The 24,701-nt window shown below is 33.2% G+C and overlaps 2 protein-coding genes across 13 annotated transcripts in view; one reads left to right on the top strand and one right to left on the bottom strand.

Annotated features, from left to right (window-relative positions):
* Window positions 1-6,104: 6,104 nt before the first annotated feature.
* On the bottom strand, window positions 6,105-23,487 carry Pis (phosphatidylinositol synthase). Of its 6 annotated transcripts, none has more exons than XM_069835315.1 (6): window positions 23,354-23,487; window positions 17,777-17,846; window positions 17,513-17,647; window positions 14,003-14,156; window positions 12,823-12,986; window positions 6,105-10,996 (listed from the first exon to the last, which is right to left on the bottom strand). In XM_069835315.1, the coding sequence occupies exons 1-6, from the start codon at window positions 23,387-23,389 to the stop codon at window positions 10,839-10,841; spliced, it is 717 nt and encodes a 238-aa protein (XP_069691416.1). In that variant the 5' UTR covers window positions 23,390-23,487; the 3' UTR covers window positions 6,105-10,838. The 6 variants fall into 6 exon arrangements, with proteins under 6 accessions (XP_069691416.1, XP_069691417.1, XP_069691420.1 ...); XM_069835316.1 differs by lacking the exon at window positions 23,354-23,487 and adding an exon at window positions 22,887-23,017; XM_069835319.1 differs by lacking the exon at window positions 23,354-23,487 and adding an exon at window positions 22,716-22,861.
* LOC138706247 (uncharacterized) overlaps window positions 23,395-24,701 on the top strand; it is a 166,977-nt gene continuing 165,670 nt past the window's right edge. For all 7 annotated transcript variants that reach the window (XM_069835313.1, XM_069835312.1, XM_069835309.1 and 4 more), the window contains exon 1: window positions 23,395-23,553. In XM_069835313.1, coding sequence (XP_069691414.1) covers window positions 23,395-23,553 — 159 coding nt within the window. The remainder of the gene's footprint in view (window positions 23,554-24,701) is intronic.

Here is a 24,701-nt window from a genome sequence, read left to right as displayed (position 1 = left end):
TGGGAGTTGGACTACCAGTTTTTGTGATCTGATAGAGAAGCCTTTTCTTATTAAGAATCATAAAATAGCAAAAATGGACACCCGACCTTAGTGAAATAAGGTACAGATATAGAGGTTGGAAGTTTTCATTGAGTTCGAAGTAGAGAAAATGGGATTTTGAAATGGGAAAATTGGTGTGTTTAAATTGAATTTTTCGGAATCTTAAAAATACACAACTTCAGTAGCATGATGAATACCCTAGTTCTCAAAATATATTTCAGGAAAAAAAAAAGATTGATGTTTTCTGTTGACAAATAATGGCATTCATCAGAGAAAACATTATTACCCGATATATAATGAGAAGTGTTCAAGTCTGCATTTGCATGTGGCATCCATATAACTTGAAGTATAGATTGTACAAAATCAGGGTGCATTCAGCAGGCTAATAGTGCTTACAATACGACTCTGGCTACATACATACAAACAAAAGCTGGATATGACATCAGATATTTGATTGAAAACAGATTCAGTACTATGGAATGTGCAGACCATAGATATCGTTATCTGTGCTATGACTATAGATCATAGTAGAAAAAATTTAAAAAATTGAAAATGCACACTATTTGCTAAGTGCTTGAGAAGTAGCGTGTTTCTCGGGAAACCGGGAAAATCGTGGTATGATACAGATTTAACGATGTTTCATGGGTTCAAATCAGGCATTAAAGGATTGAAAGATATATATTGACTGCAATTAAATCTTGAGAAATATTTTTCTCAAAAATTGTGAAGCTCGTGGTCACGAAATATTTCATTCCCTGCATATGTAGTAATTAAACCTTCCAGTTTTAAGACATGGCTCTGGAAGTTGTTATAGACCCCAAAATATTCACAGAAACAGAATCTGACCTTAGAAGACCAACACATAACAAATCATCAGTGTTGGACAAATTCTTTGAAAAGAATAGACTGCAGTGGGACATATTTAGTAAAGAATTATCGTAAATCATCATTTGAAGAGTTCAGGGCCATAGTGGGCCAAGCGCCATATTTTAAAAATGGAGAAAGCAAGAGTTAAAAGTAAGTGAATACCATAGTTTAATGAAACATATACCAAGTAATATAAAGTGTGCACATTAAAACTAAATGATATGTCAGTCTTCATTAAACTATGGTATTCACGTAACTTTAACACTTGCATTCTATGTTTTTAATGAATGGCGCTTGGCGCACTATGGTTCTGAACCCTTCATTTATTGAGGGACTATTAATATAGACTTTTGACTAGAAATATCCAAAGCGTAGAAAATGTGTTTGAAAAAGTAACAGGATTTTTTGAAGATAAGATGAAGAAATAAGAAGATAGACCTGCAACTTATCTACAACTATCTCAGCATGTCATATATATTCTGCTTATCTGAAATGGGTTCCCCCCCACCCCCCAAACCGATGAAATATTATGGTGTTGGATCCAATTTAAATGACAATACTGTTGATTACTTAAGTTCCTGAAGTCACACAATTCAAATCAAAGTTTTATTTCAAATATAAATTTAGTTAATAAACTTTTAGTTTTACTTCATTACATCAAATTTTCATCAAGTTTTATTGAGAGAAATATTTCTTTTTAGAATACTGGATAAATACCAGTCTTTCAGTTCCATAAATTAGAAGTGCTGTAATATCAGTATTAAGTTATTGAATGGTATTGTAAGCCCTAGCAACAATGGAGTAAATGTGGTTTGACAGTGGTTAAGAAAATACAATAAATAACAAGAAAGATTGCGTAACCCTCTTGCTGCTAGAAAAATTGTGGATCAGAGCGAGAGAGCAGTTTGGATTTACATGTCTGAATAAATTTTTTCATTATATTCAGTGAGATATATATTTTTCTTAACTGACTCTTTTTATTTTTATTTTTATTTTTTTTACATTTTTTTATTTTTCGTGTTTCAAGGTAGTGATGTTACGTCTAAATTTCACTGTTGTGACTTAAAACTCGAGTCTTGTGGGTTTTTTTTCTTCACAGAAGTACAAATTACACCTTTACAGGTATACCAGATTTGTTAAACATTAATACATTATTGGTACTGCTATTATGGAATGGAAAATGGATATAATAGCTTTGTTTTCAAATGTTAATAGGGATTGCGCCATAATTTCAGAACAGTTGGTATTCTTTTATTTTAAATTATTTTTATTGTTACCTGATATACTGAATGTTTTTATAAATTAACACATTAATGCATTAATGTTCACGATGTAAAGTTACATTAAAGATAAAGGTAAGAAAGGTCAAAATGGTATCCCACAAATTGGGACAAAGTTAAACTGAAAATGTAGAAGGATGAATTCATCAATAAAGACTCGTTAATAAGAAACTACTGTATGTACGATTTATATTCCATAATTTTATTATTTTATCGGAATATTTTAAATGTGAAAGGTTTGATGCCAAATTCTTACTTTCAATTTGAAAAAAAAAAAATGTCTAGTTATTAGAACAGGGGTATGGTGTCTTTCTGCAGAACTGAAATTACTGTGTGAAAGATGTAATATGTCCCTTCTCCCCTCCCCTTTATGTCTCGTATATCAAGTTGGGTGAGGAACATTTGCATAAGATTTCATTAAATGAAGTAATTTAGCAGTAAAATATGTAACTATTTTCCTGCGGATGAATTCCTTCTGTGATTACTAAAAAAAATGTTTACGAGAAGTTTGAAAGAGATACTAATCAATTTGTAGTCGTGGTTGAAGTGTATGATATACAAAGACAATACTGTCAGTATCTGAAGTTTTTGATATGCACTTCAGTATGATACATTGTTATGATGTAATTATATTGAAATAGATGACATTTCCATTAAAGAACTATTGCAGTCAATTTGCAATTGGTGCAAGCAGAGCCACTTGTTTGTTGGTAATTATATTAATGTGCAAGGAACATTTGGATTTTCTTGACCAAATTGTGAGGAGTGATAACAGATGTCTGAATCACTTATTGTCATGTTAGTTTCAAACGGATGAATTTGTATGATGTAATTTTATTTTGTAAATAATATTATCCGTGTATGATGTCAGAAATACCTCACCAGATAAGTATGTTAGTCCCAAAAGAATATAAAAACATGCCGTAAGTAAACAGTGACTACCTCATGTTGTTTTAGTTCAGCAGAATGACACCAGATCCTTGAAACTGCTGCATAATTTTATTACGGTACTTTTAAGAAATATAAAAGAATAATAATCAACAATTTTTTGCTGGAAACAGACTTACTGAGAAAAGAAAAATGGCAGCTAATATATTATTTAATTCGTATTTAATGTAGTGGTAGGAAGAGGGTTGAGTTTGTTCAGTCCAAGAATTGTATTCAATGTAATGATAGAATAATTGAGTGCAGTTTTTTTAACACCAAAAATTGTATCTGCTACAAAAGGTATTTCAATGAATTTGAGTGGAGCCTTGTATAATGTTCCTTACTTTGACCTGACATGGGATTTGTGTCTTAAAAAAGGGCATTGAATGCACCCATCTCTTATGCTGAAAATAATAAACACTTGGAATTCCAAAATGTGATTTTACAATAGATAGATAATTCCTTTCCTTACCCTCATTGTATTCCAATTCATCATTATTTTCTTTTTCTTTTCATTTTAACAGTTCCGTTAATTTTCCTTCTTCACAAAGTAGGCATAATGTTTATTTTGGTTGTTTCTCATGATCTTCCAGGATTTTGTTGTTCATTGGTTCATAGACTCTAGAATTGTGTAGTTTCTCAGCTTGATATTGTCCTCTGTTTATTTCTATATTTCTGTGCTTTTGCTATCCAGTTGATTTATTTTAACTCGTTTCTAATGTCTTCCTACAGGTTTAGAATAAAATTTTGTTGGTATTTTATCTTCTCACAAGAATTCAATCTCAGTAAATTGTATTTCAGTTGTATACTTTTCTAACTTTCACACGGCTATAGATATGAAGAGAAGAGTCTCTAATTACGTCACAGATCGATTCCCTCCCCCATCCCCCTCCATAATTTGTACCATTGTTTTATATCTCATCTTAAATCTATAAAATTAATGTAAGCTTTCAAACTGCTGTTGCTGTGCATTATAACTTTAGTAGTGCAAATTAAAAATTGCTATGTATTTCTTCTCTCATATGTATCCTGTTCAGGTATCTTTCTGATCATATTATTTTGTATACAATACACAGGAGTAATATAATTCCCATATGATTTCAAATAAATTAATGGTGCTGGCATGTGAAAATAATTTCATAGACAAACGAAATAGTTTGCAAGTGAATTCCCGAAATCGAAGCTCATGTCATATATTAATATTATTTATTTACAGCATTTAAGAATTTAATTGTGATTGGATTGTTTTTTATTCCAATGATATAAGAATGACAAAGTGAGTATAATGTTATTACTATTACAATATAAAAACACACAACACAAAATGCACCTCTATAATAATGTGGATATGTGTAAAATCTTGTATTTTGCTTTGAGAGAGAGAGAGAGAGACACACACACAAACAGGGTGAGTCGTAAGTATGTACTATAAAGTATTTGAATACTTTATACACCAAAACATACATATTTTGTCATACACATTTTTGGTCGTGACAGCTTCGTTATGGGAACAGTTTAGAAATACAAACAACAGGTACTTTCTTAGAGGATGTTTATTGACATTGCATGTTCGAAATGTCCACCATTATCTTCACAACACAATTCCGCCCTCTTTTGCCATGAAGATATTAGGTGTATCCCAGACTGTATTTCCTGCAGCCATGATTGCATTCAACAGATGCTGTCTCGTAGCATATTGTTGGGAGTAAACTAGTCCTTTCATGTGGCTCCACAACGAAAAGTCGCAGGGAGTGAGATCAGGTGATTGCACTGGCCATGCAATAGGCCCAATGCGTTCAATCTATTATGTGCCTGGGAACTGTTCATCCAAATGAAGTCTCACAGCGACGTTCCACTGCTACAAATGTTTTTGGAGTAGGGTGTCGTTGGGCAGGAAAACTTCCAGCGTAGATGCGAGCAGCAGCAGAATTGTTTCTTACTTCACCGTAAATCAAGATCATATCGATCATTTCACTTTTTGTATATGGTTCCCCCATTCTGTATTAGTGCCAACTGTTATGTTATGCAATTCAATAAAGTAAAAATAACACTAATCTCAGTTACAATACTCAACACGGACTAACATGACAGGCTTCCTTCTGCAGAGCGAATATCGAACTTCACCATACTCAACAAACTTCAATGGAACATAGTGCCTATAAGACATGACACTAGTTTGGACAGGACCTGGCTCTATTTTTTTTTTAAATTTTAGTTGGTTATTTAACGACGCTATATCAACTACTAGGTTATTTAGCATCGATGAGATTGGTGATAGCGAGATGAGCCGAGGATTCGCCATAGATTACCTTGCATTCACATTACGGTTGAGGAAAACCTCGGAAAAACTCAACCAGGTAATCAGCCCAAGCGGGAATCGAACCCGCACCTGAACGCAACTTCAGACCGGCAGGCAAGCTGCTTAACCGACTGAGCCATGCCGGTGGCACCTGGCTCTATCAGGGGCTGAGGCATGAAGACCCAGCTGATGTCGGCTGATTAGGAAGAGCTTTAGGGGTCCTGAGCCCCTGGGGCTTATCAGGCTACTCGTCTGGGACCTGATTCTGTCAGGGGCTGAAGCATGATGATCCACTTGTCAACAGATTCACGAATGCCACCCAGCCCATCGCATGTATAGGGCGCACAATGGACCAAAATGTGCCTAAGTATGAGATCCATCCCAGGTCCGGCTCTTGTAAAGGCAGCCAGCCAGATATCAATGTTCATATCATGACGAATTTGGAGAGCTGCAGTGAGTAGCATAAGGCATTTTGCTCGCCAGTTATAATGTCTGGGGAGGATCATCATGCTAACCATATGTTAAGATCATTCATCTTTGCTCAGACATGTGGACAAGATCAACAATTGGCTAGTAGATCTTGGCCTTCTGAAGGCTATTATGCAACATATTTGTTTTTTTTTATATAGTCTACTTCATATATTCTTAATGTTACCAAGGATGATGGGAACTTTGTAATAATATTTACAGAATGCAGTGTACTGGTATTATTTAAGTATTTATTAATACAATAAATTTATGATACATTTAAACAGATATGCTAATATACCAGTGACTAGTTAAAATTCCAGTTCAAATAACTTGCAATGCCTTGTTTTCCTACAAAGTCACATGTTACAGATATATGTATGTGATATGAAAACATTTAGGGCCGTATTTATAGACATTTTTAGTGCGGGCTTCCGGTGGATGATCAACGAAACTAACATTTTTCATATTCATAAACAAATGTTAGCGATATGAATAATTCGTCCCTCCTCTGGCAAAGTCGGGGCTAGTTTAGCACGCTCATAGCGGGGCTAGCAAAATGTCTATGAATAGCACCCTAAGTCATTATATATTATGAGTTATGACAGTAATAGAATTAAAACATATAAAAATGTTATGCTAAATGCAGGACTGGTGGCTGGAGGAAAAATATTTACATATTATGTAAAAAGAGTGCATGTTACAAAATAGCTGCTGTATATAGATATTTTTCTGCTAATCATGTTTTGCTTCTCCCCTTCTCATTTTATTTAATCATAAAGAAATCCAGTTTAATTAAAAATAAAATAAAACAACAGTTCTAAAAATGTGTATAACTTTTCACCTCATTGTAATAAATACACACACAAAAACAAAAAGACTGAAATTGGTTCATTTGATAAAAGGACATTACATTTTAGTGGGATGTTCTCTTAAAGCTCTTGTTAGATAAATATGTTACATTTTGTAAAAGTGGTTTTCATCTCATTGTAACAAATACAAAAAAAAAAAAAAATGACTGAAATTGGTTCATTTGATAAAAGGACATTACATTTTAGTGGGATGTTCTCTTAAAGTTCTTGTTAGATAAATACATTACATTTTGTAAAAGTGGTTTTCATATGACACAGTTATTTAGGCAAACTGAATAAATGCGTACAAAACCGACAAATTAAAAAACCTTAAGTACACCAGAATGTTATTTAAGAAATATGATAGGTTAAATACCTAATTTTTGTTCAGCATAAAAGCATACAAAAACAAAATCATTCTAAACATTCTCGTATTTGGCACATGAAAGCAAAAACTTCTTACCGGTACTAATTTGTTGTATATTGTTTTAAGATTGACTACTACAACAAATACAGTACAGTATATTGAAAATTGTAGCTTCTCTTAGAATGGAATTCTGACACATACATATCAGCTATCTAATATCAGAATCCATGTTTGGCCACAGGGAACTACAGTATGACAGCTTTTAAATAACCTGCTGATAAAATACAGATACTCAACAGAGATAGGTAGTTTACCTTACTAAGAACCTCCACTTTGGATGTTACAAAGTGAAAATTCATAAATATGTACATACTCTATTTCAGAGATTTAGTAACTTCCCTTCTAGGAAGATAAAATCAATTAACTATCATATTTCAAACTAAACTTGAAACTGGCCCTTCATAATTAATTTCATTTTTTTTTTAATTATTCAAATCAAGCAGTATGTTTGAAGCAAAATGAATATCAAACCTATTAGACACATGAATACAGTAGAACCTCTATTATCCGTAGTAATGAAGGGGGTGGTCTGAACGGTTAATAAAAAAAATAGGATAATCCATACCCTAAAAGATTTTCATAAATTAAGTACACAGTACTTAAAAGTTTCGTAATTTAAAAAGCTCCTGTTGTACTGCAATCACTGGCGTCATCATTCTAAACTATAGAATGTTATGCTAGTTATAACAAATAAATACAAAGTACAGTAATGTGTAACACTTTATTCTTGTATTTGATTAAATCCCGCACAGTTCTAACACTAATCTCGCATTCTGAAGCTAGACGAGCCACAGTGTCTCCTTTCCCAAACTGCTTAATTATTCGTATTTTGGTAGGCCTACTTAGCATAAATTTTCTTTTGGCATTCGTGGAAGACACTTTGCATGGAGGTTATACAGTTCATTAGAACAGCAGGACAATGACTGATCTGTTCATGAGTTTGCAATTGTGTGAAAATTCTTGGGGTCATATCTTTGAAGTTAGATAGTGACTATTTTACAAGTTGAGAAAAACATTCCCTCCTAAAGTTATTGTTTCTGTTCTCAGCAACGACAGCATTCCTGCTAACAGTAAAGGCTTGTAATAAATCTCTGTACAAAAAAGACGTACTAACATAACGTAGGGTACCTCAAATTTTTCTGAAGCAAAAAAAAAAAAAAAAAATTAAGTGAGAGAAAGGCAGTCGGATAATCAGGGTTCTATTGTATTTTTTTATTGCATTTGAGTATATTTCATTCTAACAACTCGTGTGATCTCTGGAAAAGTTTCGATTTAAATCATAATGAATCATATTTGGTTTTCAGTGGTTTAAATGACAGTACTGACATGGAACGTCTACCTCTGCTTCGGCATGTGGCTGTGAGGCCAGCAGCCGGCTGGTAGGTCTTGGCCCTTCATGGGCTGTAGCGCCACGGATTATTATTATTATTATTATTATTATTATTATTACTGGCATGGAAAATTATGTTTTTTTTAATGGATACCAAATTTATAATCTCTTGAGACGTGACCTTGTCTGAAAATCCTTTGTCATGCTGTTTCAGTACTGAAAATGCATAGTTATAATGTTTTGATTTTATAACACACCTTTGAATAATATACATGAATATATCCATATATTTTCATTAGCTATGAAATATATCAAAGTAATAAATGCACAATTTAAAAACAGGTTTTGCAGTTACCTCTCAGATAATATTGTGGTTCCAGTAATAAGATTTTATATCAAATCTAATAAGATTTTACATCAAACCACACACACACATGAGTATGTAAAATCATTCAATAAGATGAATTAGAAAAGATTCATATAAAAACTTGTTAATCATAAAGAAGAATATTTATTTTGTACAAAAATTGTATTTCCATTTGCTGCAGAAGTTTAACATTAATGTTAGCAAAGACATCAAATGAGAATATTCACATTTATGACAGGCTAGAAAATTCATATGAAGTACATTTTTAAGAAGTGTATGTTATGCTTAACAGTTGTTAAGCAAAATCAGATAAACCTTGAATATCTTCTTTCTATTTAATGTGACTAGAGAAAATATTCAGATTATAATATATTAATTTAGACACTGATACATGCTACAGATCTCTCTATCCATTAAATCATAACATGCAAACTACATGAGTGGCAAAAGTTAAAACAGGATGACAAATATTATATAGGCCTAAATATGGCACTAATCTGAAAAGTATGTACAGCTGTTCAAATATTGGACATATTTCTGACCACTTCAGACAACCTAATCAGATTAGTAAAACAGAAAGAACTATGGAAAAAAAAAGTTAAATTGTTAATTCCCTTAGACGAGTAGATCTCTCATTGACTAGGGTGTGTCGAGACAGTTCAAAGTCATGATTATTTTGCATTCAAACAACAAATGTTCTCTGTTGTGTTCAGAAGAAAATTCATTAGCCACTCCTGACAATTTTTCCGACTGCAAGTCCCAAACACAACAATAAGAATTAGGAGAGAAAAGTAAAAAATAAATATCTGTAAAAACATCCATAATATTATATATAAACGTTTGATTGTAAAAATATCGTTAGTTAGGCATTTAAGATCTTGTATACTTTGTATAACATTTAATGATAAAATAGTAGTAAATAATAATTAATTATGAACTTGTCTATTTCTCAGTGTGATTTCTCTAACTGCATATTTTAATGTAATGAATTTCCATCACAACATGAAAGTAAGAGTGGGGGGAGAGGGAAGCAAAGAATTTTTACATCTTTGGAGTCTGAAGATTGCCACAAATGTATATTTTTTAGTACAGCAGACTTACGATTAATATAAAAGTAAATACATTAATTTCCATCTTAAGATCTAACAAGCTTGAGCCTCAAGTCGATATTTCTACTTATATACGGTATATATATCTAAGGAATGTCTGTTTTTCATAATATATTATCAACATATATTAAACTATAATAGACAAAATAATAACTTATTTCAAAAGTAGTCAGTAACATACTAAGCTGTGTAAGAAATTTGAAGTGTTCAAAAAGATTACATATGCCTCAATTAGGGGATAACATTATTCATGCAATTAGTTTTACAGCTCCACTAAAAGGTAAACTTAATCTTAGGTTGTATTCATTTAACAAATCATTGATCATCTAATTAAATTTGCTATCAAAACGTAACTTATGTTTTGCACATTATAAAATCTCTAACATTCTTATAAAGAAGAAAATTATGTTCTTATTCTTAGATTTGCTCGTGTTCTTTTAGTAGAGTTGCATTTATTTGTTTCTTAATTACGATAATTATAAGAAATGAGATGATGTCAAATAAAAACATATTTTTAAATTAATTATAAATTAAATGCAATGAAATTTTGTAACTGCAGTCACTGTTTTACATCTTATAGAACAGACAATTGAAGTGTACATGCTAAATACCGTATCACGATTCATCCAGACTCGAAATACGGTATTCATGATAAATGCCCAAACACTTTACAGTGATAATTCAGAATAAATATTAAAAGGATTCTTATAGAAAATAATAGATACATTAAGATATTCCCTACTAACTTACATTAACAATAAATACAACTTTATTACAGTTAAGTGATGGCATATGGAAAGTATACAGTTACAATAATCTCTTCCTCTACATTTTCTCACTTGCAACATATCCATTTGACATGAGGCAGATGTGTCTATTGTGTCTTCAGACGTTGAGCCTCTCTTTCCTTTACATCAATGATGCCCAGATTCTTGCAAGCGACGTACCCATGTAGAAGAGAGATCATTGCTTTAACAATGGCTACAGGAGCAGAAATGTAACACACCACTCGGAAAATACCAACACCTGCCACTGTCAACAACAGAAGAACTTAATTAGTTTCACTAACAAATTTACAAACAGTGATACATGGAGATATTAAAATGTATTTAATGCAGTTACATAGGAGATTCGTGGGTTAAAGCCCAACACTAAAAAATCTTCTGTATTGTTTCTTTTAGAAGAGATGAAAAATTCAAGCCATATATTTATGGTATGTGAAATACGGTAACTCTAACCTGAACAATCGAATTCCAGGTAAAATTTACTATTCATTCTCTTCCACTTCAAAATACAATTCTGTTAGTCATTTTTAGGAAAAGTCTCACAGTACAAGGCATTTCGAAGTGTCCTGCATGGCACAGCATCTGCCTCACTTTTTTCTGTGTAGTAGCCCTATTATTCCCTCAGTTTTGTAAGAACTGTATGCATTTCAATTTCAGATACTAGGATATATAAGTGCTACCCCCTAGCATACAGTTGTAAGTATCACTCTTGCTTTCACATGTTGATCGATTTTTATTGTTGATATTACAGTCTGATCCTGAAATACACAGATCATTACTGCAGTGTTGTTCTGTTTAATTTTTTTTTTTTTGTCTGGATATGTATGGGTAGACACTACAGCTCGCATGTCTTTTTGTTTAAGAAAGTGACAGTTTCTAACTTCATGCTGTATAAAATCAGCTGTGTTGATTGGGATTTATTTGAATTAGCGAACATCACTTTGTAATTGCATGTTTAAGGTGTGTTTATCAATAGAAACAGTGCTGAAAGATAAGGACGTTATGGCATGTGCTAGAGGTAACAAGAAATAAAACTTCATTAAGAAAACCTCTATTGTGAACAATAATTTTCAAGGTAAGTAGTAGTTCAAATTTTAAAAATGTATATTAAAAGATATAACAAGAATGAGAAAAAAATGTGCCTCTCAAAATTGTTGTTCTCATGTTTAGCTTTCCCTACCATCTTTTTTCACTTTGCAGTTGGTCACTCTATTCCCTCGCCTTGTAAATGGAATTCAATATTATTAGGTCAAGAGTCCAGGATTATTTTATTGGTCAACTAAATGTTGAAATAATAATCACCATCTTCTGTACTTCTTCACCTTACTGATAAGGTGGAATACCTATTCTGAACCTACAGAAAAATCTTTCCTTTTCTCAAATGCCTATGCTAATAATCTAATTTAGGCAATCTTGTATTGTTATTTTTATGGGTTAAGTACAGTTTTAATATTTATTTTCATTTTATAAACTCTAATTGCATACAGTTTTTATTCTAAGTTTAACTTGAAACTTTCGTGATGTGGTATGAGATTTTTGGACATCTGTACCATATCCTAATTGTAGAGACAGCCAACGTTTCAGGACTACATGTAAGCTCCATCATCAGTGAATGTAGAGAAACGGGTGCAGGGAAACCTATCTGTTGAATCCGTTACCAAAAGCTCTTCTCAGACATGTAGCTCTGAAACATTGAATCTTTCTTAATCTAGGGCACAGTACAAATACTCAAAAAACTTCGTATCATTATTGGATGATTCATGTCTCAACTTTGTACTAGATATACAGTGGCTGTCCTGTGCAAGTATTTCATCCTTATTTCCTTTCTTGTTTTGATTTTCAGAATTATGAATGGTATTGGAAATAATGGAGTATTTTGCACATTTTATATTATAGCTTCCTTCATTTTCTTTCCGTCAATTTAGATAATGACTAACTTTGTTCAACTGTTTAATTTCATGGAAGAAGACTGAATGAAAAATAGTGTAAATGGGGCAGGAAAAATAAGAATTCTCCAAGAAAAACTGACACAATTATTTCAGTGAGTCACAGTTGTGTAAGTGGTCTACTCACCTACAGGTCCTTCTGTGAAATAGAGGAGGTATAGAGCCGCATAGAATGCCTCATTACCCGCACACATGAAGAAAAGAAGAGGTCGGGATGTATAGTACAGATGCATCACAGGGTTCTCAGCCAGATCGATGAACTTATGACTTGTCTTCCCTTGGAGCAGACTCCTACAGTCATCGAAAATTGGATATTAACTACTGATGTACCGGTATGTAAAGCCTCCAGGCACAATTTATTGTCCAACTATATTTCTGGCCCACAAAGTTCCCTGCTTTGTGAACAATGTATCTGCAGCCCATTGTATAATAGACTGTAGAGACATCTGATGGACAAAGCAGAGAATAAATTAAGTGGACTAGGACTACTACTCTACTGCTGTACTACAGCATGGTGGAGTAATGAGCTGTTTTGTATTCGGGAGGTTCAGGGTTCGGCAGAGGTGTTTGTCTGTTGATCTGGAGATGTGATTGGCTGTAGGTTCGATTCTAGCTTGGGAGATTACCTGGTTGGATTTTTTCCGAGGTTTTCACAAATTGTAAGGCGAATGTCAGATAAACTATGTCGAATCTTCGGCTTCTTCTCGCCAAATACCACTCGATACGAACAATTCCATTGACTCTAAATAATCGAATAGTTAATACAGCGTGGTTAAATAACCAAAAAAAAAAAAAAAAAAACTTGGAGTAGAGCTCATTATCTTACTGAACCATTTAATTTTGCAATGTGTGTATACTTCACTCAACATCTTTGTATAGAAAGTTTAAAGTTTTGTATGGTAATGCCTATAACGAAATTTATTATACGGGAGTGAAGTATAAAGAAATTGGAGAAACAAAAACAAACTCGAAACAAATTAAATTAAATTTAAAAAATGTTGTAGGATACAGGAAAATGTATACATGAATTTAAAATATCTGACTTACATGATATACTATGAGAACTTAACTGGATAAAAGAAATATAAGACGTCCAAAGGCACGCTGAATTGAACAAATGTAGACTGCTATAAGAATACATTCTTAACACACAAAGGATGATGACGATGTCATATAATTGTGTAAAGCATTTTTGTTGTAATTGTCCTGCTACCTCATAATTTCACTTAATTCTGAAATGTATATATAATTAATATCTTTTCTACAATCATATTAAGCTAACATGCCTAAAAATTTAAATATCTTACGTGTGTAGATATATCCAATGACAAGCAATATCTATGGTCATGCTCAGTTGGAACAGAAACATGTAACGTGGATAGAAGTAGCTCAAAGTTACCAGAAGGCACATGGTACCACAACGATCTGTCAGCTGGTCCAACATGGCGCCAAATTTGGTACCTGAATAAAGTACCAAACATTACATTATGAAATTTGTTGGCTGGCGTGATAATTTTTTTCTAAAGTCTTCTCACTCAAGTACTGAGATTTTACATGCCAGAAATCTTCCATCACGTGACCTCAGTTTTATTTCGCTTCCAGAGGAAACACGCTAAAAATGTATGTTGTCCTTAAAATTTCATCACCCTCAGCTGGGTTGAAAATCTCTGAATCTTAAATCTACTGGATATCAGGGTAACCATTCAATCGCCATGGACTACAGAATATACCATTTATACTCACAGAAATGTTGCCCTTTCTCATGTCACATCATTAAACTCTAGATTCGTGCATTCTACCCTACCTGAGCATGGCTTCCTTTGAAAGGGAAGTGAATCTGATATATTTTATTATAGTTTTATGACACTTCTTGTCCTTCAATGAAAGGGCTATATTCATCTTTATTAACCATTATCTATTCTACTACCATTCTATCACCTGGGTAACGAATTCTTCTAATAGAAGTATGGCTTCAATAGGAGTTTGTGTACTCTAATTTTGTTTATTTATCATTATACAAAATGTTTACATTCTGACAAGTTATAACACTTCAGATTAATGAACCTTGCGATAAAGATATTATTTCAACATAAATAATTATTATTATTATTGTTATCCAAATATTGAAACCCTATTTTACCTTTGGTATATTAGGGTTGTAGTTTGTTACATGTGAAATACATTATGTAGTGATAATACACAATTTTAAAGAATTAATAGTAGGTCTGAATCATAGTTATAATATAAATACACTAATTAAGAGACAGTAAACAATAATAAATACATTATGCAATAATTACTTTCAGTTAAACAAAATGAAATAAAATTAGAAATTATAATCGAAGGTGTAGAGAAATTGCAAGATTATTGCATTAACTTGTGATTTTATACATAATTTTAGGCAATAGTAATGAGATAATGCACAGAATTGGCTTAGTTACAAATAAATCACCTATTATCTAGTTGGTTTGCGATAGTAAAAAAATAAAAACGAAATTACTTATGGTTACAAACTATATACCTGTCATCAAATACTGAACAATAGTAAAATCTATAATACAAACATAGTTATTGTTGTTATTACTATTATTATGTCCCAAAGATAGACACCTTGTTTTACATAGTGCATTAGGATTTTACATCATCATTAATTTACATACAATTAATAGCTACAGTCTTGCGTGGATGTGGTGTATAAACTATGTGAATTGTTTGTAACAACATTTTTTTCTAAGAAAATGGTAAAGGGGTGCGCAGTAATTTAAATTGCAGTCCGAGATATGATATCTTAAAAAGTGTCTTTTCCTTTCGAACACTGGACAGTGAAAAATCAAATGTTCAACAGTCTGATTCTCTTTGCATATGCACAGAGATTTTTCTGCACTTTTGATCCTAAATCTTTCAAAGTAGGAACCGAATTTTCCATGGCCGGTCATAAATTGAGTGTAAAAGAAGTCGGTTGAGAACTGGCTGCAACATAATCTGTCTTGTACATTGGGAAAGAATAATTTCTTGGTCACAGAGCCTTTAACACTAGAGTTCCAGTATGTATTCCACTTGAGTGTAGTTGTGTGCTTGATCTTCTGCTTAATGTATGAAATAGGACAGGTGGAATATTTATATTCTGAGTTGGTTGAGGCTGCTTGCTTCGCTAATGTATCCGCTCTTTCGTTTCCTTCAGTACCTGTGTGGCCGCGCACCCACATTAAGCAAATACGACCTTCAAATTTAAGTATTAGGGATCTAATTTCGACGGCTATGGAATGCAAGTTGTATTTATCGTCAATGGTTTGTAAGGCAGATTGAGAGTCGCTGTGAATACATGAGTCAATCCTGTTGGTAATGCTCCATTTCACTGCTTGCAAGATGGCAAAGAGTTCTGCTTGGAACACGGAGCACATGGGCGCCAGGCAGAACGTGTCAGAGTGGACTTCAGTAGTGTTGTAGTAGGTAACAAAAGCACAGCCCACCAAGGTGACGTCGTTCTCCTTTTGCAACTGAGAGCCGTCAGTATAGATGTTGTATTCATGTCGATCTGTACATGTATTTGATGCACGCTGAAAATCTTTCGGATGACCAGTTAACTGAAAATGTGCTCTTTTTTCCACCTCAAGATATGATTCTTGTTCTATAAATATCCCATTTCTTTTCACGTTAGAGATTTCAGCTTTAGCAATGGCTGTTAAAAACAATGGTGGTATACCCGTGATCACTAGGACTGCGTCTGTCGATATGGTTCTGTAAGCCTTCGTGATTTGTAGAATGAATCCATGCTGGATTTGTATTAATTTATTTTGAACCCACTTTTTGTGAAGTATATTTTGAAATGCTGACAAGAAATATTTCCTCCCCCCCATATGGTTGCTTTCGATTATTAAGGGAGAGAGGGGGGGACAAAAAAAAAAGCACAAGGTTATTTTTGCATAGGCCTATTCTGTAATTGTGCAAAATCATAATCATATGATGAATACAAATTTGGCCATTTGAATTCATCATAAAATCATTCTTAGCAAGAATTCATCAGTGCTCACTGAGAATTTTTTTAATTAATCGATGTCCATCAGATTTTTTTAGTCTGATTACTCTGAAGCAGATGCGAAGTTTGTAATAGATTACCCCATGTTTCACTTAATAGATAACTTGCAAATGATAGAAGTATGTTAATGAGGTTAATACCAAATAAAGAATGTGTTCAGATGTTATTGAAAATAAAATTATTTTTCTGTCACAGAGTTAAATTGTTCATCAAAATCAGAAACTATTTCTAAAAGCAAGAATGATATATATATTTATTTTATTTAATTAATAGATGAAAAGTTTATACCAGCAACTAGAATTACATTAAGATTGCTGTGTCACCTTACAATGACATGGACTTCAAATACCATTTTCAGCTTTTCAGATTTGCATTTGAAATTAGTAATAATAAAGACATTTTTAATTTTAAATGTCGTAATGATGTATACTCAGTATAAGAAAATGGATTTGGTAAACTATACAAATCTCCTGCTTATTTAATTAATCAAGTCATTCTTAAATGCAGCAATCATAGTTTACTCATCAGAACAATGTATGGCATCACGAGCATTCATTTATGTGTCTGATGAATTAAGATAGCTCAGAATTTAAAAAAAAAGAACAAAAACAAACAAACAGGACAAAGAAATAAAGAATTTCCGAAGCTTCCATTCTAAGAGGGGTGAAAATGTCTTTGTTATATGCCTATATAAATAAGTAAACATTTCATCTTCACTACAAGTTAGATTATATTAGCTTACAATATTTTTTAATATTACAAAGTTGACTATGATACTTACTTTGGTTGAAGTAACGAGCAGCATGACCGTCAAATGCATCTAGTAAGCCACTGATTATGTAACACCAACAAGACACTACATAATTAGTTGGCATGTAATAAAATGATATAAGTGCTAAAACGATCCTACTATAACCTGAAATGAAAAATTAATGTAAGTTACTTATGAGTATTAAAGGTATACTCATGCAAAATATACCACTTTATTCTTAATACAAAATAACTATTTTGTTAAATGGTAGAAACAGAAGAAGCAGCAGCTTACCTATGATATTTGGTACAAACAAGAAAATATTTTCCGAAGTCATTTTGGAGAAAATATGTCCAAGTAAGATCTGTAAATGAAGCAAAGAATGATTTAATATTTATTCATATAAATCTCTAAGTCTTAATGACACAAAGAAACATTTTCTGTCCATTTTCTTTTTTGTTGTCAACTGTTCCTTTTATACTTGCATACACACAACTATTCCTGCATATTATGTTTACAATTATTGAAGTTGAGGGAGCATAGATGGTTGTTAATGTGGTGCAATAAAATTACTGTCGAAGTTGTTTCTGCTTTTCGTGTATTTTTATATATGCGCGAAGTTGAAAGGTAATAAAAAAAGGCAGAGAATATAAGCTGCAATCGCATTGAAAACTATTGTACATTGCCTTATATGACTGATGTGTAAGTAGCTGTAATGTGATGTATGGTTGGATTAACATTGTGTCGACCATTTATTTACAAATAAGATTAACTCGGTAGTCCATTATAGAAACACTTTTCATTGCATTCTATGACAGATAAGTTAAAAGTAAAAGTTATTGGAATGTCGGCATTAAACTTGAATACTGTCAAATTGCCCACATAGTTTTTATAATAAGGATTGCCAGAGTGGCTCAGTGTTACAGTGCTGGGCTCATAAGCCAGGCAGCCAGGGTTCAAATCCCGGTTAATCTACCCTAAGTAATTTATAACTTCTGTTGTGCAAGCAGAAAAAACAGGTGTTTTCTCCGGGCACTCTGATTCTCTTGTGACATCCCAACAATTCTTCATCATCATCATCATCTACTATGAACCACGCTTGTAGATTCAGGGAAAAAAACAGCAAGTTAACGGTCCCTGCCACTGCAACAAAAAAAAAATTTTTATATTATATGAACTATCATGGTTTCTATTATGCTACAGTCAATATACTACATAATATCATCTTCCTAACAGGTGATAGTCCTTGGAGGACTGTTCTGGTCTATAAAAGTTTTCCCGCCATCTCTTCACAGGGCAACCCAAGGATCTTCTCCCTGTTGATCTGTAGTTCAAGATTGCTCGAGGAATCCTTGTTCTGGGCATATGCTTGACATGGTGAAGCTAGTTGTCTTGATATTGATGAATATACAGTTTTTGTAGGATGTCTTCATTTCTTTTATGATCCCATTTAGTGTATCCTGCTGTTCTGCACATAAACTTCATTTCATGGCAGTAATTCTATTTTCATCGCTTTTTCATAAGATCCAAGCTTTGCTGCCATAACAGAGCACAGGTCTTGCTAAGGTCTTGTACAGACGAATGCACATATGTTTCTGGACTAAAGGTTTTCATTATACTGTTGACAATACCTGCAGATTTATTGAATTTAAAAAATTTTTTGTGAGATATCTAGATGAGGTAGAAAGGAAAGCTTGAAACCAAGATAATTGAATTCATTAACCTTTTCTACGTTTATATTATTTTAATGTACCGAAGTACATATGATATTTCCATGCAGAACCCAAGAGTTGGAGCTTAATCTGAGACGATTCTGTCCGACGCCGGGGTGGTATCCGGTGTGGCTTAGTGGATAAAGCATCAGCACGTAGAGCTGAAAACCCGGGTTCAAATCCCGGCGCCGGAGAGAATTTTTCTTCGTTCCATTACTCTTACATCGTATGATGACGCAGAATATCTGCATGGAAATATCATATGTACTTCGGTACATTAAAATAATATATATGATATGCATAAATCACTTCGTGATTTAAGACGGCACTTATTCCGTCAGATCCTGGCCAAGTAGTCACTCATAACGAGTGCACCTCAGCACATGTGTGGACTTCAGTCCTACGTTCATAGACATCTATGACGTAGTGCAGAGGGCGGCCATTAGAGGGAACCCAAGAGTTGGAACAATCTGAGACGATTCTGTCCGACGCCGGGGTGGTATCCGGTGTGGCTTAGTGGATAAAGCATCAGCACTTAGAGCTGAAAACCCGGGTTCAAATCCCGGCGCCGGAGAGAATTTTTCTCTGTTCCATTACTCTTACATCCTTTCTACATTGTTACCATTTATACAAATTTTGCTTCGTACAGGCTCTTTGCCGCAGAATGCCATTATTTTTGTTTCTTCCATGGATATTTCCATGCGATATTTATGAGCTATTAATTTTAAACTATAGACTGATCGTTGTAAATCATCTTCTGAAGTGGTTAGTAAAACCAAATCATCTGCAAAAGTCAGTACATCCAGACACAAATTTCGATTTATAGTTATAAATCATCTTCTGAAGTGGTTAGCAAAACCAAATCATCTGCAAAAGTCAGTACATCCAGACACATATTTCGATTTATAGTTATATGACCATTACGTCATGGTCTAAGGCATCCTGCCCAGGACTCGCATTACGGAATGCGCGCTGATTCGAGTCCTCATGGGGGGGGGGGGGAATTTTTCTCATGAAATTTCGGCCAGTGTATGGGACTGATACCCAAATCCAGTTGCGAAAGCCAGCTATAACGGCTGAGGAGATCATCGTGCTAACCACATAATACCTCCATTCTGGTTGGATGATCGTTCATCTCTACTTTGGCATGTGAACGTGAGGCCAGCAGCTGGCTGGTCGGTCTGGGGCCTTCAAGGGCTGTGGTGCCACAGATTATTATTATTATTATTATTATTATTATTATTATTATATTATGATTATTATTATTATTATTACCTATACCTATATATTAGTTATATAACCATATCTTGAGTTTCTAAATTCCCGTACTATTGCATTCACATAAATAATGAATAAGAGAGGTGAGAGAGGACATCCTTGTTTGACACATAATATAAATCCCGAGAATGCCATTCAGCATTGACAGCACTGCAATATGGGCTGAATATTAGCTTTCTAATCATTTTTGGTCACTATTTAATGACTAGGTGTTAAACTATAATTGCCATTTATCAAAATCGTTAAGATAGCATAACAATAATGGAACTAGATGGCATGTGAAATCTACATATTAGGAGAAAGCCTGTCCAAAGAATTTTTTTTTTACTTCAAATTTTACATAATCTTCAATAAACCTTTCCTAGTAGGGTGATGGAGTTTTTCCCTACTGAAATACAGCCTTTCTTCATGTTACAGTAATTTGAGAGATGTAAGAATTAGCCTATAAAGTAAGTTTTAAAATGCAGTCCAAAAGACACCATTCCAGTATCATGGCTCATTATTATTATTATTATTATTATTATTATTATTATTATTACTATTATTATTATTCCGGGTATAGTTATGAGAGAAAATGTGAATATTTTAATTGTCAAAATCTATATGCTAGACGCCATGAGCTAGATTATCTGTTCTTTTGTAAAGTCCTCAAAGGTGATATATCCTGTGACTCTTTCTTAAACAATATTACCTTACGTATTCCAACAAAAGATATGAGAGCCCACAAACTTTTCTATATTAGAAATTCGAAATTTCTTTCACCAGTCTCCAGATGCATTAAAAATGCCAACATGCATGGCTGCGAATTCGATCCCTTCAATGTATAGACTTTGTTTGCTCTTGGCAACGATTTATCATTTATGTATTATTTTAGGCATTATACTCAATTAACATTGTCTCATGGTATTCTTAGTTATCCATTCATCGTCATTATTGTAATTAATTGTAATTATATTTATGTGTAATAATTATTTTTGTTTTTTGTTTTTGTTATATTTGTGCTGAACTGTAATTGGCCACTGGCTGTTGTACAGCACATTAAATAAATAAATAAATAAATAAAATAAATTATTATTATTATATGGTGATTCAAGTCTGAACTATTTGGTAGGGCAGTGGTCTCTGTAAATACAGTGGAGTCCCTTCGTTGTTCATAAATGGGGGTAAAAACTATTAGCCAATCAAAGGCCATTTAATACATTTGTACGTACTGTGTACTACTTTATTGGCCTTCTGTGCCTGCCCCCTACCTCGGCAATGCAATCATTTCCGAGCAATAAACTCAGTGACTTGTAGACAGAGGAAGGGCCGTAAGCAACAGGGTGAGTATAAATACTATTTACTGTTTTAATACTATGTATTACTGAGGATGATGTACTTGTCTTAAGCGTTGGAGGGACCACACAGCAGATTCACAATTTTCAACTTAATTTTTTGTCTGAGTAAAATGTAACTTATTATGAAAGGCTATCAGTCTAAATGACTTAAAAATACTTTTGTCGTTAATGTTAAAACTATTATTTTATTTAGGGGAATTACCACTGTAATTATTTACTCTTATATTTGTGTTATTAAAAAATTTTCTCATATTTGTATGTGTAAGTACCTTAGATGCTAAAATAATTCTTGGGCATTAAGTTTGTATTTTCATGTATAACTGAAAATGAATTTTTCTTCTTCTTCTTCTTCTTCTTCTTCTTCTTCTTTACTGTATCCTTTGATGTCAACGTCGAGCATGAGCAAAGTGATCGCCTTGTCAGTAACATATTTAGTGGTGTTCCAGTAGTGGGAGGAGTCAGTAAATTTTCCAAATTAGAAGTTTCCATAACAGAAGATTCCAACGGAGGGATTCCACTGTATATGTACAATTGTACAGTACCAGTATATAACGGGAGGTTATTACGCTGTGGGACGGAGCGCGTATGAAATGCAAGACAGACGCTGATAACCTACCGGCAAATGCCGCGCGAGCCACGGAGTGAAGTCCCGCAGCACAATAATCTCCATGTACCAAAAATCCTAACCTCAAAAACAGTTTTAACTTGAAATATATTTAAATGAACCATACATAATTTTATGAGAAGTAATAGGAGTATAAAATCTACAAGGATAATTTTAAATAAAACACCCAATTAACTTAAATAAAATGTAATGATTTTATTATTTTGGGAATGGGTGTTTCGCGCTCCACAAGTTGAAATTCCGACCAAATTATTGACCAAGAGATGGCGTTACCATATCACCTGTTATCGATACACTTTTATCGTCTCTTGGGATTACCAAAGAATATTGATTAATATAATATATCGTTCATTAACGAAAACTGATCTAAAATTAACACTTTTCATTCACCAAAACATGAACTAAGCCTACATAAATCGAGAAAATTACACCTAAATAAGACTCCACTGTACCGTCAAATCTCCAAAAAAGTGTCTGTATATCGAAGATAGAAGTTGTATCGATATAGATCGAATCACTGAAGTATCGCTTGTTTTTATTGATCAATTGTAAAGGTCACTCAGGTTTAATACTATCAACAAATAGACTGCATGAACGTCATATTCCGTAACTGGTATTGGTATGTTTCGTTACAATTCACTATAGACACTCGTTTTTGTGAGAAGTTATATGCAAAATTGTTTCAGAAGTATTTATCGACATTTCAATTAATAACCTATCGAGTTTAGAAGTAATCGATTTTAACGTCGATAGTGCTGTATCAATTTTTTTCTAATGTCGGGTGCTTTCATCTTACAAATGGCACAATGCTTATAAATATAATGACGTTGTAATATATTAAAAATGTGGAATGTTTGTGTAATGTGTTGTAAAACTCTTGTGTAATAATTGCACGCATGCGTGAGGCAGCGTGTTTTACCTGTAGCCAATCAGCAGACTCAGGACCCCCTGACATTCAAGATGGCACCATGGCCTGAACAAGGCAACGAACCCAAGGCACCTGATAAATCGTGTAGTAAAAGCGGCGACAGCAGTTTATCAGACTCGTCTAAAGTTAACTCAGGAACAACGGAGGACCTTGAAGTGAATGCCACTGCACCTAAAAGCGACGATAAACAGGTACGGGTTTTACTTTCAAACATATTTCTCTGCAAAATTTACGGAATATAGTAGCAATATATTGCAATTAATTGTCCTAATTGGTATTTGAAGGCATGTTTGTGGTTCTGGAAGCAGGGAATATTAGTTTTAAAAGTTGCAAAGTCATTAATTTCTAACGAGAGGTGTCAGGACTCGAATAATAGTATCCCTGACCGTAACTTTTGCTACTCTTGCTCAGGAATGTGTGCGGCTTTTCAAGAAAAATTATTTTAGGAATGATAGTGACCGATTATTAAGGTGATGTTACGTCTGGCAATTACGTTTTACTGTATTGTCAATGTATTTATATTATAATTGAAGTTAGTTCACGCGTAGAAATGCAGGTCTTCTTGCATGACTGCCATTATAGCTTTCTCCATGTTACTTCATTGTTGATAAACATATTCTTTATTATAACAACATGTCAGAAATGAATAAAATATAATACAAATAGGAGAATTTTTGTAGTATTGATCCTTAATGTGTGTAAATCTTGTGTAATTTGTTTTAGGTAAGCTGAATAGTTGTGTATATTAAGCAATATGAATCTTCACTATGATATTTATATTTAGAGTGACAGTGCTATTATTGTGAAAGAATATATAGTAGAAAGAATATAATCTTAGAATTCGTACATGTGCAATGTGGGTTATGTTCATTTTTCACTACCAACCATTACAAGAAGCAATAAGTACAGACGTTTAGCCTATTCAATTTAAACAAGCCTATAGTGAATCTGTAGGTCTAAGTTAGGCCATTTCTATATTTTATTTTTCCATTTTAATTGTACATTTATTTGCATTTTCCTGTCTTGCACTATTGCCATGTTTTCCACAAATTTTCTCAAATTGCTTTTCAAAATATTTGTTAAAGAAATTCTGTAAAATGTTATAACGTTAAAAAATGAGCTCTAGCGTTGGAAATCTCTACTGAATTATATGTTGTGGTTTTTTAATGTGTTGTAATTATAACTGAACAAGTCAACTGCTTGACATGTGTAGCTTGTTGAGGTGTTCACTTCCGATTGGGCACTATTTGCATTATCCTTAGGCCTAATTTGTTAGAGTTTTAAAATGTGTAATAGAATCTGTTTGCAATTTTATTGTAAATCAGATTTCCTTAAAGTA

This window comes from Periplaneta americana, chromosome 9 (genome assembly GCF_040183065.1).
Source record: "Periplaneta americana isolate PAMFEO1 chromosome 9, P.americana_PAMFEO1_priV1, whole genome shotgun sequence".
Classification (NCBI taxonomy): Eukaryota; Metazoa; Arthropoda; class Insecta; order Blattodea; family Blattidae; genus Periplaneta; species Periplaneta americana.
Note: the sequence above shows the minus strand (reverse complement) of the source record. Positions and strands in the feature narration are given on the sequence as shown.

Bases quoted from the DNA above. Each gene is read 5' to 3' on its own strand.
- Pis (XM_069835314.1), bottom strand. From the start codon at position 22,479: ATGGAGATTATTGTGCTGCGGGACTTCACTCCGTGGCTCGCGCGGCAT. The intron at 17,847-22,425 runs GTAGGTTATCAG...CTTCATTTACAG, and splicing joins GGCTCGCGCGGCATTTGCCG to ATCTTACTTGGACATATTTT. The intron at 14,157-17,512 runs GTAAGTATCATA...TACTTTATTCAG, and splicing joins TGCTCGTTACTTCAACCAAA to GTACCAAATTTGGCGCCATG.